At 40.6% G+C, this 15,766-nt stretch overlaps 1 protein-coding gene across 1 annotated transcript in view; it reads left to right on the top strand.

The window, feature by feature from the left end:
- LOC135473500 (microtubule-associated protein futsch-like) overlaps nt 1-15,766 on the top strand; it is a 40,314-nt gene that overhangs the window by 2,712 nt on the left and 21,836 nt on the right. Inside the window, exons 2-4 of the mRNA XM_064753350.1 lie at nt 76-113; nt 7,063-7,222; nt 10,811-10,844. Of these exons, the coding sequence (XP_064609420.1) occupies nt 76-113; nt 7,063-7,222; nt 10,811-10,844 (232 nt within the window). The remainder of the gene's footprint in view (nt 1-75; nt 114-7,062; nt 7,223-10,810; nt 10,845-15,766) is intronic.

Below are 15,766 nucleotides of genomic sequence, written 5' to 3' on the forward strand. Positions count from 1 at the left end.
CTCGACAAAAGCAATGTCGCAAGCAAGAAACAAGTGTTTGAGCTATTGTCGGCCATGTGCGTTTACTCAAATCAGGGGTACGCACGCGCACTGGAGGCTTGGAACACTACAAGGTAAGTTTTGTGATAAATTACCAATTCTCACCTGGAATAACTAACACAAATAATTAACACGTTTATCTGCGATTTTCAACAGGTTGTCAGATGTATTTGTCTTCCACTAATCAAATTCTGAGCGCCCTTAGACAAGTGAAACATTCTGCTCGAATCCAACGCTTGTTGGGGTGGCTGCGGCTTTGAGTCAGGAGATTTGTCAGGTAGCTGGCTGAAAGGCCCCATGGTTTCCTTCGGTTTCCGCAATCCCTATACCTGACCGCCTGCCTATATGCGAAATATTCTTCAATATTTCTACACCAAACACTGATGAAGTTAAATATCCTATTTCGTAACATTTTGCAGGTGTCTATTTAGCTTTCCTGAAACATTATAGTAACAGGTGTACTTGTATACGCGGGCTTATACTTAAATTGTGCGATGGTGCGATATCTGGCTGTATGCCAGCCGGCCTTGTATAAACGAGTCGTGACCTTATACAAAGTTAGGAGGATGGGAATGTTTTCTGCCTGTACCTGCATTCAAATTGGACAGTATGACTCAAAAAATTTATGCTTATAATCCTAATTTATATCGAAATTTATGTGTGTGACATCACACATTGTCAGCTTCAGTTCCATTGTGTTATTTTCTCCTTTTTGTTTCCTTCCACCATTTTTTCAATGAGCACATTTATAGTTCCAGTAACACTTCTTGAAATATTGTATCATAAATCAATGGTTCCCCCTTTCACGCTATCACGACGACCTTGTGCAACGAAGGACATTGTATTTAAAAGTGAAGCTTTCAGACGAGAGAGCTCTTCATCCATCTCCGTTTGTGGCAAAAAAGTATGTTGGCTTCGTGCGATTTGAAACCTCGCATTCTTCAGGGCAAGGTCTATACGCGTCCTTACTGGACGTGAGCTTTGGGCCTTTACATTCAGGACAAGAGTCATAAGGCAGTATATCGGAACCAGCTCGCGACAACCAGGGAGAGATAAAAAGGTACGTTCGTCGCTCTCCCCTATTCCCTTTACATTTTGTAAACTCTGCCGTATGTTTGAACTCTAGCAAGTTTTCAGTGCAGGTTATCGTGAGCCAAGTCCGATTAAGGATGTCGTAAAGTCGTCTTTTTTATATCTACTCACGGAAAGGAAGAACTTAACGAGCTATGAAACTGTATCAAGATTCGAGACGTGTGTGTGAAATGAAGACAAAACTTGAAGGACGAAGGTAGCAAGAGCTAATGTAGTCTTCGGCACGAGTGGAGGAGTAATGTTGCGTTGTCGGCCATTGTGAAAGCTGTTTATACAGACCAAACTGATTTGTGAGGCTTTCATTATGTGGAATTCCAGAGGGACTTAGATCCCATTTCTCTGTATATGTCCGTCTATTCATCCTGGCTGTATCTCTACAATTGGTTCGGTTATCCACAGCGTGTGGAGAAGAGCGGAGAGGTTACATGCGTTGACTAGGTGACAATGGCCAGGTATAAGGGCCACAGTCACCATGCTGTGGACAACAAGAGTTTCAAGTCAAACTATTAATTGTTTGGATAAAAGCCCAATGAACACTGACAGATCTTAAATTCCCGAAAAGGAACTGGAATTTCTAGAGAAGTAGTAATTATCAGGATTTCTTGTGATTAGAATTCCAACTCAAACGTCCAATTGTCTGAATTTCGTACGTTCATGTAGTATGCTGTACAGTTGGTGCTTTGATTATCGTACGACATTGTCATGGTGTTTCAGATACTCACGAGATCATTTCGAGCGATACCGTGAGCTGCACATGCGCGACGGTTGATGCGACGAGAACACGAGTTAAAAGGAAATGCGGTTATCAAGATATCTTTTAGACCTCCATTAATTAGAACTATTGTTTTCGATTTTCAATCCCAAAATAAAATATCAACAAGGTTATAAATGTCATAGGCTGTTTTTAAATACAAGCTAACAATGTTTGCAGGCAGTGGCTTGACGAGAAATGGCCGAATTACCCATTCTGGTCTCGTATCTTGCCGCCGTGACAGCCGAGTCTGATCTCAGATGAGTGTATATATCGCCGCGATTTGTCCCGGATGATTTCTATTTGTTGAATATTCATAAGATGTCCTATTAATAGTTAATGCGTTTGTAATGTCTGTGTGGATAGAGAGAAATAACAAGTCATACAGTTGCCTGGGGGGCTTATATTGAGAGGTGCAGAAGGCTTTAGCTAGTGCTTATTTCTACTCGGCGCGTTCCGTGTTCACTAACCTGTCCTGGGAGCAGGTAAATTTGACAGGTGTATTAAGAGGGGACAGGTAAAGGTCTGACAAGTTCGAGTGACAAATTCACAATTCATATGGCTGACTCACGCTGTCTTTCTTCTCCTGCATTTGGCTGTTGTCATTCGCAACACCGATATTTTAAACCTTTTTTGTGTGCAGTAATACTGCAATGTGCACCCTTTTTTTTACATATTTTACTTGTCTATTCCGAGCTCTATTCTATAAATCCAGTATGCATATACCTTCCCGCAGGCTACCCTTCACTCGAACCTCCGATCTGGTGTAATTTATTGGCCCACTTATCGGCCTGTATCAATCAGTCAAGATTGACCTTGGTTTGTCTTCCGGCTAACATTTAGAGTGTCGTTACACCCAGTACTTTAAAAATGTTTCAAACTGGTGCACAAAGTAACAAACAACTTGTGGCAAAAGACAAAGTTCACCTCTCGCACTGATAGCATTACCCGCCCAGTTATAACAAACATGTCTAGGACAAGGAGAAATGTTGCGGATCGAGAAATAGTGCATGCATTTAATGATTTCATTGCAAATTTTGAACTTTTCCAAAAAGACATGATTGTTTCGATACAGCAATGGTTGACAACAATAATTTGTAGTTTTTTAAAACAAATTCTGCATCACATTACACAGTGAAATACTGTTTGCGATTTGCAAATGTTAAATCACGTTGTTCTAAAACGCAATGGATCAAAATTGTCATTAGATGTGGAAATTTGAAGAACTTTCAGTTATACAAATAAAATCAACCTTTTGCAGAGCTGGATAAGGCCGGATCATGTCTGATCAAAAATATCCCGCACCCCTTAGCCCATTTTAGCCCCAGGGTCCACGAACCCCCTCCCACCGCCTGAAGTGGTCTGTATATGATGTGCTCTTCACAGCTTATAGATGATGCCTAGATTTGACGAGCGGGTTTGAAAAGCTGGATTAATCCCGTTGATCGCTCAATTAGATAGCTATTACACGACGAGCTCTCCAGTCGGATGTGGACGTTATAGTGAAATCCCTGGGTAAGCGGTTGCCAGTGAGTAGATTACCGCAGAACGCGAGATGACGAGCTCCTTTAGGAAGTTGTCGTGAGTTGAGATTTGATCGGGCAATCCAAGTCAATACTTACATTTCTTCCAAGGGCTTTAGCCGTGGGCTTGGTCGAGAGCAACAACAACAAGGGCCTGAGAGCAATTAAGCACAAAACAATGGAATAAGAAGAAAAAAGTTGGGTTGGCCTTCCTAAACTACTTAAACAGCAATTCTCTAGAAGTTCTTTTCTATTTAGGTTGTTTGCCCAGCAGTGAGGGATCACCCCTGATGGGTTACACATGAAAGAATAAGGTGCTGACGTTGGTGACTTCCTTATTGCCATCCCTGTATGATTAATGTGCCTAAATGACTTTCTGCAATTATATTCATTACTTTTGTGTGCTACGCTTTGTAGTAAAAGTTTGACGACCCTTAAATTTGGTGTGGCCAATCTGTTATATACATGCGCAACTCTAGCCCCTTATGGTTACACCGTCCCGGTAAACCACCCCTGATTCTCTGATCACGGGTACAACTGTTACGGAGGGACGTAAGGTCTAACCCTGACCATTCTTCACATGTGACAGCCCTGTCTCAGCCCTGTTACCATGCTACCGGTCACGGATTAGGCCCACATAAAATTAAGTTGATAGACTTTACAAGTGCACAGCAAAAGTGTCACCTGAATATCTAGTCACGTGACTTCCTATTGGGTCGTTTTGCCACTCCGACTCCGTAACTGCCCTGACCCTTAATGTTATCTGAAGTGTTGTAATATATCACTCGGACCATATCACGGCATAGGAAGTGCTTCACACCCTTGTAAATAGTTTTACAGATTAATGCCTTGTTTTAAAGTATGGTAGTGTGATAACTCCCCTCCACCTCGCCCGTGTCCCCCGGGGACCTAGCACTGTCCCCAAGGTTGTATGAGGGTATTGAGATTGACGATAGGGCTTTATCCTATAAGTCCGCTTTGATCTAACCGCCGAACCTTGGCTGGGATCCTCACGTCTAACTGACGTTTGTCTCTCTTCTCAACTACTTCCTGTTTAAGTCATTTTTCACGAGGTTTGGGCCAGGTTTTATTCTCTTAAGCGTGCCTTTAATTCCAGTTTCGGTTGAGCAAACTTTAAAAATCAAACATGTTAAATTCAAACAGAGAAGCCGATAGAAGTCAGCCATGGCAAGTTACAGCGCCCCCTTCAGTCTGCCTTTCCAGGTCTGTGTACTTTTAACACCGCTTTGCGGCATGCTTTGTCTCCGCCATTACCTGTCCAAGTCCCTCGGATGGCTGCAGCCTGTATTTCGTCGGTTCCCAGCTCCTTGAGTTATAAGAAAGACACTAAAATATAGAAGCGGAATGAGGCGAAGTCTTTGCACATGTCACAGCGAGAATGGAATACAAAATTATAAATGATTCCCATAGATTTTACCTATATGATAAACCATAGGTCATTTAATACACATGTCAACTGTGACAGTTGTATTTAAACGATTGGCCTAAGACTTGGCCTAAGTGATGCGAGAATAAACATGTACTTCTGAAAAACATGACAAATTTTCCAATATAATACCAAATGAACTATAAATATACCCATGTCGACGAATCAGCATACAGTTTTTATATAGTTACCACGTGACTTACGGTTGAAGTTGGGATCTATTCATTGATAGTATGTATTCTCATTTGAAATTTGAACGGTAATGAAACGGCGTCAAAAGCCTTACCTTGTGGTTAGAGACCTTTAATCCGATAAAAAGATGATAGATTATTCACAGCCAAACCTACAGCTGTTGACACTGCTAACTGAATGCCTTGATTCATGTTGTGTGTTCTACTGTATCCTGTTCTTTAACAGTGTGCCACCCCAAAATCTAGCTAGGTAGGCAAGCGGTTTCTACCCATATTTTATATTCTGAATGTTATTTTGCAAGCTATTTCATGGTTGGGCGATTTTCAATGATTTTAATCGTCTGACCCGGAGAAATATTGTACGGGGCTAAGTTAACACCCTTCTACTTACGCCTCGTATGATGGTCCTTTAAACGTGAGACTATTGCCCAACCATACTGTCACGTATTCAACAACCCATCGTACACGGTTTACACGCGTCTTCAAAGAGCGACTTAAATGTATAATCCTCTTAGACGTCTTTAAAATTCAGTGTATTGGAAATGATCGTCATTACCTAAGATGCAGAGGAATTTTTTGGTGTCTATACCAACGTACACATCTTGCTGACCCTGTGGTCTTGACATGCCCCTTGCAGTATACATCACAAACATCTTGCTGTTTTGTGTGAATTATTAGTGTGCTAAGCGACAGGAGCGACCACAAACTTTCCAGCTAAAGAAACGAGCCACGATCAAGTTACGCGTAGTTAAGTAGACGGGATTATATAGAGTAAGGATCAGTAAGTGGCCCAGTCTGACACCATTGTATAGGCCTACCAAAAACTCTAACACAGGCGCAATCGACAATGAAGTTTAGGGCTCGCGGCTTGTCATGTTTCACACCTGACAAAACAAACCGTTGATCTGTTTGGTCAGTCCGAAAATTATCTACTATCAATATGTATCCTGCTTTCAACGCGGTGCAAGAGGTCGAGGAAAGCACAAAAACAGAATTAAAATAACATCCTGAACACAAATTACTCTATGGACAATAACATTCATTTTCACGCAATCAAGGACCCTCGGGGTCATTCCTGCAAAATGGTAAATTTGTAAGTTGCTTTGGTCCCCCCAAAGGCTAACACACGTTAGTAATAAATTGAGAGGAACAATAACAGTTTTAAGGATTTATTGGGGCATTAATTTGTTTATAAATGTATTTTTATTTTGGTTTCACGTTGTTTAAAGTGGACACAGTCATATAGGAGTAAAGGCGAACTATCAAGTATTGGATCAGTGTTAACATGGCCATCAGATTTGTTTTTCCCCAACAAGGGTCGTGTGTTGAGTTAAAAGGATCAATGGGTCATGGCTGGGTTTGAACTTGGAGATACAAAAGAAAAGTATGGTAAATCCAGCGCCTCGGGAAATGGTATCTCCAAAAACTAGTGAGCTGAAGTATGAAGGCTTTCAACCGATTGGAACCGCTGTTGCAAAGATAAACGCATGTATACGCTTGCCATCTGGTGTGTGCAGCTTGTATTATAACACAGTCATATTAAGCTACCAGAATATTCGACTAACCCTTCCCATGTGCAGATACATTTTGAATTACATCTGATTGGTATCTTAAGCTTTGCAACAACATCGTGTGAGGATGAGCAACAAGGTGTCCGCTAACCCGGCTTAAGTCTCGTGATTCTATCATTTGATCACATGATCTCGGTCAATGAAAGGATACAATGAAGTCTTGACTTCTATATATACATGTACGATTAAAGTAGTTATTTTTACCTCTTCTTTTGAACAAGCGACTCAACGATGATGGCAACTGTTTAGTGTATAGCCACCCCTCTCATACATCCCACCGCCTCATAATGCTATCTGAGTATAAAAGTTGTATATAGATATTATTACATTGGATCAGGTGATTTTCTGTGTCCACTCGAAATTTGATGCTGACATCTGTTACAGTAAACCTAAATGCGTTTCTTTAGTATTAAATGTATCAATAACGAATTGTTATCTTCTGTTTCAGACGACGAAAAAATTACGGTACCGTTTCGGAGTGATTTTGGATGAGTTGAACAAAGAAGAAAGTATATCATACCGAGCAGCTCTGTTGGGCTTCATTAACTGTTTGATAATTTATTCCAAGGACATCGAGGACAGAGTTCGAATTCGTAACGAGTTCATCGGTAAGTGTACTTTGGATCCTCTTTTTCTCATTCCCTATTATTCCATATATCAGTTGTAATGTTATTTTGCCTGTGATTTTCTGGTTTCACTCAGCTGCATTGAGATGTACATGTTGGTATATAACGAACAAAGTAAATTACGTGTCACACACGTTTGACCGTTAGTTAAATTTGTCCACTCACACAAGCTTTAGCCTGACGTTATCTTTTTCTTTGCAACATTCATATATAAACTAGCTTCGAGCTAATCATTGTTGTCTTACAGGTAAAGTATGAAAGGTAAAGAAAAAAGTCACTTGTGCTTCATAAATGCACTCAGTAACGCTCATTTACGGGTTAAATTAAATCATGAAACGCCTCGGGTCTAGTCTTATCTTATAAATAACTGTTGTGATGCCTGCCAACTTACTATGTTCATTTCTATACCTGACTCACTTCATCTTCTTAAGAACGTGTGCAGTTTTAATTAGTTGAGTACTAAGGTTTATAATTTTCGTGGAAACATCATTAAATTAGACATGCAAGCTGGACAAAAACTGGTGTAGATTAATTTTTTGGTCTGGTGAATATATATTACGTTTTCACTGTTTCATCAATTCAAACGACATCTCTACGTTACTGGTACGTAAACTCAACCACATCTACGGTAGGCCGTATACTACTATATCTGAATATTGAGTAAAACCTCCACACGTGATTGCCAGGAGGTTATCTCACCAAGCTCGTGCGGGTGTGGGCTGTGAATAATTATTACCATGTCACAGAGATGTATGTGATCTAACACATACCATCCCAGTCTCTCGGAACAATCTGCCGCCCTTTTGTGAAAAACGTCACTTTCAATCATGGTCAAACTAATTTTAAAAACCGCTACTTGAATACCGAATCACGGCAGACATGAGGATCGGCGAGGAAAAGAATTCTAAAACGTTAAGGTTGAATTTCACAACAGTATTATTATTATTTAGGATTTGCACTGTCCGCACAGATTTTATGTCTAAAAATTGCCTGGGACTTTTCGGGGTTTGAACCAGCGAAGGCACGTAATCACCAGTTGTCCCTACATAAGCTGCTGTACAGATCTCGTCATAGACGTGATTGCCAGTGGAGGGTCGTGTCTGACAGCGGCTGATTAGAGCAGAATTGTGGGATTAAACCCATGATTATTGTCCCTTGCGTGAGCTTTGTAAAAATGCAAACGCCTTTTTATCTGACGGGAAGATGAGGGCGAGTCTCTGTGTAAGAGTAGCGTAAGGCAAATCCTCAGACAAACTTGGAACAAATTTCGCCAAACTTCAAATCCTGGCAAAAGAGTGTAAAGTCTAGGGTAGAGTGTCTTGACACCCTCAGTTGAAGGTTAGAGAGCTGCCAGGTGTTACAGGCTATTGTCTCTTGTATTCCATCGACAGTCTGCCTGGTGAGTCCGAGGATTTTGCTGGTCAGCCAATTCGAACAGGCCACAATTTAATCGATTAAACGGTTAAATCTGTAAATACCCGTTAAGGTGAACGTTTAATTAAATACCATGCCGATAAATACTCAAGCTAATAAGTTTAGCTCGGAGGCAGATATCTATTTATGATGTTTTTATTTTGGACTCATTGTTTTTATGCTGTGGCTATTCTTTGTACCTTTGGACATTTCTAACCCATATAATTACTTCACTGCCAAAAAAAGTTTGTCTGGACAGGGTCTTGTGTCGCCACTGCATATGTAATTTGCACGCCGCGGGCAGTGGGCCATTAGAACACTGTCGGAAATCACTGACATTTGAAGATGATTGGGAGGTCAGACTTCTTAATCACTACCAACCTCACTCTTTTACATATTTTCCAGGATAAATATAGATTAAGCTATAATCGGAGTGGTTTGAATTCTGGTCATTTTGGACAGTATTGTTCATCGCCATCTTCAGAAAGGGAAAAAAATGCATAAAACGTATTGACATAGAACTGATACGACAGCCTGGGTTAAAACCACTCAATGAAGTGTAATGGAAAGCCATTGTTTAACGATTTCTGCCATCAGTTTTAATTCTAAATGCCAAATTCCTGCGAGTTATTTTTGAAAACTGATCACCCATATGTCGTTTGAGAATTTATCGACTTTATAAAACAGAACATGCTGTAGCAGTATGTCATTTGTTACAAACAGAGAATAAAACTGAGACGTAGCAGTGTATCGTTTGTTACTAACACAAAATAAAATGAAGCTGTAGCAGGGCATCGTTTGTTACCAACACAAAATAAAATGAAGCTGTACCAGGGTATCATTTGTTACAAAGACAAAATAAAATGCAGCTGTGACAGGGTATCGTTTGTTACTAACACAAAATAAAATGAAGCTATATCAGTATTTCATTTGTTACAAACATAGAACTGAACTAAGACGTAGCAGTGTATCGTTTGTTACTAACACAAATAAAATGAAGCTTTAGCAGGGTATCTTTTGTTACAAAGTCAACTGTCTTTGTTGTAACATGTTGTAACATGTCAACAATGAACCCTCTTTGTCCTTATTCCCTGTTAATGTCCAAGGCTATGTTCGATGAGAAATTACCTGTCTCTCTCATTAGTGCTACCTTAAACAGTAATTAACCTGGTGTGGACAGTGGCGTGCAGACGTACATCTCTACCTAGTAACCAGTGAAGACAACTGTGCACACAAAATTGTGACCATTGATGTTGTTTTGACGTAGACACACAGGTGTTTTGGTTACGAAGCTGTGGTGAAACACTATTTTGTCTGCGCATACGTTCTGTAGAACTCTGTATTCGCACACTTGCCCAGCACGAAAAGATCTTCTTGCACGAATATAATTAACTATATACCAGATCTAATTAAATGTTTGTATATGAAATTTTTTTCGTTCTTGATATGGAGATGTATACTTAATGCAACGTGATAAACAGTTGTTTGGGCTTTGATGAACGTAAATAAAGCACTCTTTCACTGAAACATTTGCTATGTCAATAATACGTCTAATTTATTAATGTGTAAGGAGAGCTGGGCCTCGAAGTTTGACACAACATGACATTGGGACACCACGAAACTCAAGACAAAGATAAATACAAGTCTAAAGAGCCTAACAGGTGCTCAGTATCGCCGTGTTCACTCACAGATACTCTACCTTCCTATTGAGTTCCCAACATAGATTGTCCATTTCTGTATTGTATTTCTTAATGGTTCACTCTCCGGTAGACCATTACTGGGAGCCAGGCTAAATCCTGTGAGAAATTCACTTCTGCCATAGGCCGTCTTTTGTTTGCCCTCTTGATGTACTTACATCATAGCCGTGAGAAAGTAACTGGATTATTAAACACAACAATTCAGCAGCGATATCCGATAAAAGCGTTTTTTTCTCTCGTCTAGGATAGAAGGTCGATGAGAAGATGATGAATATACTATGTACGTGCATACGATACTCAGCTATTTTAATAACGAATACATCGTACACTTTTTCCAGCTCTAGTTATTGTATCTAGTAACATTTGTGTGGTTGCAGTACTGACAGCCTATAATTACCGCAACAGCTAAATGTTCTATGTTCGCTATCATCCGATTAATTCGATGTTTTCTTTTTTCCAGGACTCAAACTTCTAGAGGTTTTAAACCGTCTTAGGTAAGTTCAGCACCACTACGTAGTTTTTATGGTGTATTTCCCTATTTTTAGGAACTTGACGATATGCCCTACATTGATTTACTTTCCAATTAATGTGAGTATAATGAATTAACTAAGTAACGCGTCCACCTGTCAACAGCACTACTGGATTACTGGGCCAACAGGGCCCAGCTATTTGGGTTTTAAGCCATCGTGATCAAAAGCAGCCTAACATTTTCAAGTCCAAAGGTAGCAAACCTCTCCGATGGGATGCGTGTATATTTTGTTCACTGTGCACTGTTCACTATGCAAATAATAGTCTTGACGAGATCTGTGTAAAAAAAGTGTAAAGAATAAGAGTGTTTATCCAGATGAGAAGTGACATGTGTAGTGACGCGACGAGGCGGGAGTATGTAAGATATCTACCTGCAATGATTGCACAAGCTTTGGATCACTGTCTACGAATGCATTCTACACAGCCGTCTACAGGTTTCCAAATTCGGGGCTCTGCGCACCGTGGACTCCAAAAAGCACAAGCGGAGAAAATGGATGGGATTGTCAGTTAATAGCGAGACTCACGCAAGCTTAAAGGAGACAAAAAAACCCTTATCACAAGAGCTATTTCTTTGAGAGTTGCCAGAGCGCCAGCGTGCTAAGTTGTCATCTGGTTTAAGAAGGGGTAACATAACTTTAAATTTGCCAAATCGCCTGGGTAAGTTCAGCTGGGTCTGTTAATTCAACTCGACTGTCACAGCCATTGCGTTTTTTCGTTGAACTTCGACCTCCGTTAATTGGGCAATGTCTGGTATGATTATCTGGGTACATGTCAGAGTTACTCTTGAATCAAATCTCTGCTATAGACCCGTCGGCATGTTTCTCAACCTTGAACCTTAACAAACGCCCTTAGCAAATAGATTCGCAATAAACGCACTCTTCAGTGCCATTTTAGGTAACTCTAAAGCCTTCCAATTAACTGGACCCACGTCTCTTTCAGTGCAGATGGTGTACGGTTTCCTCCATAAGCCTGTGGATGTGCATACATTATGGCTGCCGCGGATGTCCTTACGCCATGTTCTATAACACTAACTTTGGCAAAACCCACTAAAACTTAATGTCTTGGATTTCCTCACATTCCTTATTGACCTTAAATATTTACACAAAATATCAGGGCACTAGATTTTATCGATGCAGTCTTTGAACTTTTTGTTTAACTTTGTTTGATGTCCACGCCACCTCCTGACATCTTGTCAAAGACTGTTTGCTTTGGGACCTACAGTCACATAATATAACATTTCGTGCTTGTGCTCGTTTGCAAATAACTCCATGTCCTCTGCTTTTTCTGATTTCCTGAGAATTTGGACAAATTGGGTTTCTGCTTATTTGGACAAGAAGACGAATGGTAGTGTTAAAGTAGAAGAAAACTTAAAAACATGACACTATAGGCTGAAAAGAGCACATTTATTGCTATCTGGTCGTGCCTGCTGCATAATTTTGCCATTTTTCCTCGTCATACACGTAAAGCCTGAAAATGGCAAAGCTGGCATAAATCACCGAGTCCATCGCGTCCTCCATCTTTAACACCCTGTAATTTATACTGGGGGGTGTGTTGCCTCTCAGCCAATGAGAGTCGTTAAATCTGCCGGCTTGTTCGTGTAAACTCGGAACCTGCGTCCAACATTCCGGTTTCCCGATCATCAAGCGGAAAACGAACTATACTGTTCGCTACCTTCTGAGAAGAAGAGTTCTACCGGAAATGTACGAACTGCACTTCGGTCGTTTCCGATGGCAATTCTCCTCCTAACACAGAAGACTTCAGGACTAGTTCTTAGGCAAAATGGAGTCGCCCATATTTAAATTTTCTTCTCCTTTAAATCTTTACAAAAATTTTGCTTGTTTATGAAAATGAATTGATTTTGACTTGACATTTGGCATGGAGATACTGCAAAATCTCGTAGAAATCATAAAAAAGCAGAAAAAATAGTTTTATGCATAATATGGTGACTGTGTCAGGACAATATCGGGATTTCTGAAACCGAACGCCTTGCAGTCTTGTCAGTGGCCTACTACAACAAACTATGCACAGGGAATCTCAGTCGAATGCAATTTTTTAAGACGAGAAGGCGTCAAAAGATTCTGTTTAGAAAAGACAAACCAAGAAATCAATTAATTGAAGTCTTTTTGCGGTGTCTTCTTATTCGCATGAATTCGTATACTTCTCGCCCCATTATCTCCTACCTTCTCGCCACGTCTTTGCCCCCTCACCCCCACCTCCCAGTAACGACCAAGTCAGAGCAAATGCTCGTATCACACCAGTGACCTGTGTGGTCTTACTAGGCAGGAGATCAAGTCCCATGAGAGATAACCGTATTTACTTCAAGTGATTTGCCGGGATTGGAGGGTCTTCTGACGAAGAGGTCGTCAAAAGCTGGCTGCTTGTTGTTTGTAGAGTTGACCCCACTCCACACGGAGGCATTCGTGAGATCATATCGGTAGATTTCGCGAGATAAGGCATAAAACTGAAACTACAAAGGCAGCTAAAGCCAGAGAGGTATTAAGCAATGTTGTGTTCGCTGTGGCCGCGAGTTTGTGTTCATAATAGCGCTATCTAGTGGGGTTATCTGGGGTCAGGCGAGAGCAGACGCTCGGGTTTCCATGTCTAATGACCTCTGTCTTTTCAGCTAATCCCCAAAATGTAAACACCGGCGTGGATTTGAAAGCAGCTATCTGTAGATTTTTATATAAACATTACCCATATTCTCAATTAATCCTTATTTAATACCTCTATGTATTGCTTTAATTCGGTGAATTACTTTGAAGTTGTCGTGGTAATTTGAGGTCCGCAGACCGCAGCTTGGTTTACGTGTCATTCGCTCAATGGTAGAAATTTTCAGAGCTTAACCTTCTTTAAGTCAAGCTTGGTGGGTTTTCCAAAATTGATCTGGCGTCTTATTGTGTGGTCTAGGATTTACCTGTGTACTTGGCTTGGTCATTTACGTCATAAATATCTGGGAAGATATCACACGTTAGGGCTCCGGATCGACTATATCCTTTGACCTGCAATTGAAACCGCCTAATAACTACCCTTGAAACAGACCCTTATACCAAAGTAAACTACACCTTTACCTACATGTAAGATCACGTACTACACCTGCAAACTGATCATTGTGTGTATCATACTTACTGCACAGACGATCAAGTCTTGATCAAGTTTGTAGAATTTGCATTCCGCATATACAGCTGATTAACCACCAGGAATTCTGACCCAGCTATTGATATTTAAGCTGAAGAATATAACATACTGTTCATACACTTTGATTGATTGATTGGTTGGTTTATTTGATGGGTTTTTTACGCCGTACTCAGGAATATTTCACTTTGCTGGAAGACCTTCCCATGTATACGGCCATACACTTTGCCACTGGTCATCTTAACGTGTGTATTCATGTTCATCAATCACTCAGTTCAAGAACCAATCAATTAGCCACGGCTGAGCCCATCAATTCAAGGTCAATTGTTTATTCCCTACATCCCTAAACAACGGTAGAGCTTGGAAAACTCTAAGGTACTTCATCAAGAGGCAAAGTTCAAGAGGCAAACAGTTAACCCCTTCAAAACCGATCAATTTTTACGTCAGTCGGTTACCGTCTTCCTTACATCCCTAAACCTTGGTAGATCTTGGAAAACGTCTAAGGTGCAAGAATACCCACAGTGGATCATTCCAGTACTTATTCCATCTGTTTGGAAGAGAAACACTTATACTATCTATAAGTTTTTAGTTTAATATTGACTAACTACGTATACAATAACAAAGTATTACATAGTATATCTAGATGTCTGATATCTATGGTTAGCCCAAGGTTTACAATGATATGTTTGACAGTCGTGGAGATAGCTCATGCAGTAGTTTAGTTGGTAGACTACAAAAACTCTGGTATATTGCCATCAGGTACCATTGTCACCCCCAGAAAACTTCTGACAGATAATCAGGAACCTTAACTGATAAAAATATTGTGTTTTTATGCTTAAGGTGGTCAAATGAGGGAGGTCAGGAGGCCTTTCCCTGAAGCCTGTAGACTGACCCACTCCTCTCTGGCGCCATACTGGACCGGATGACCACCTGCGGCGTTGATTGATAGCCACTTTTTTCTCTTTCTTATTCGCTTATTTTTCTTTTCCTTGTAGAAATCACCACACGTTAGCTTTTTTAATTGGCACGAAATGTCACCATGTCATCTTAAACTATCATCTGTAAACTGTCATCTTACTTCAGTCAAATTTGTTTTCGTTTGATGTCACAAATGAAAATCATGTTGAAATCACATATAGTTACTTCTGCGACTGTACCGTGATATTTTGCAATGGTGCATTTGAAGCTGTGTTAGGCAGAGCGAGAGAACAACACAACACCAATATAAAGACGTCATTGAAAGTGGTGTCGAGGACAGGAATCACAGGACCGGGTGATAATCTTAGGCTATGCCCACTAGCCTTGGACCTTTTGAAGTGGTCATCTCCGGGTGAAAATTAGATCTCGGACACAGCTTTTAGAAATCCTCCTTGCTTAAGCAATGCTCACATAATACATCTCGCTCACGCCTTGGTCAAGCCCTGTTTACATGGCTAAGTAATGCCAGTGTTTACCCGTATTGTTGAACTGCCTGACCCCTGCAGCTATTAAAATGGCGTTATGGCTTGAAGGGCAAACGATTCTGGTATAAAACAGAGAAATGTGGAGACACAGGGGGATACAGTTTTCCGGTCGTTTAGACGAACCGGGATAAAGCTGTGAGAGCCGTAGCCCTCAGCTTTGAACCTCTGCGCTGTGTGAATGGTTTGGCGCTCCATTCAGTCAGGTGGAATCAGCAACGCAGGTGGGGATTGGCGAAAATCTTTTGAGATCAAATTTTGGAAAATAGTTTTGTAGCCATTTCCCACAGGTTGGG

This window comes from Liolophura sinensis, chromosome 8 (assembly GCF_032854445.1).
Source record: "Liolophura sinensis isolate JHLJ2023 chromosome 8, CUHK_Ljap_v2, whole genome shotgun sequence".
NCBI classification, from domain to species: domain Eukaryota; kingdom Metazoa; phylum Mollusca; class Polyplacophora; order Chitonida; family Chitonidae; genus Liolophura; species Liolophura sinensis.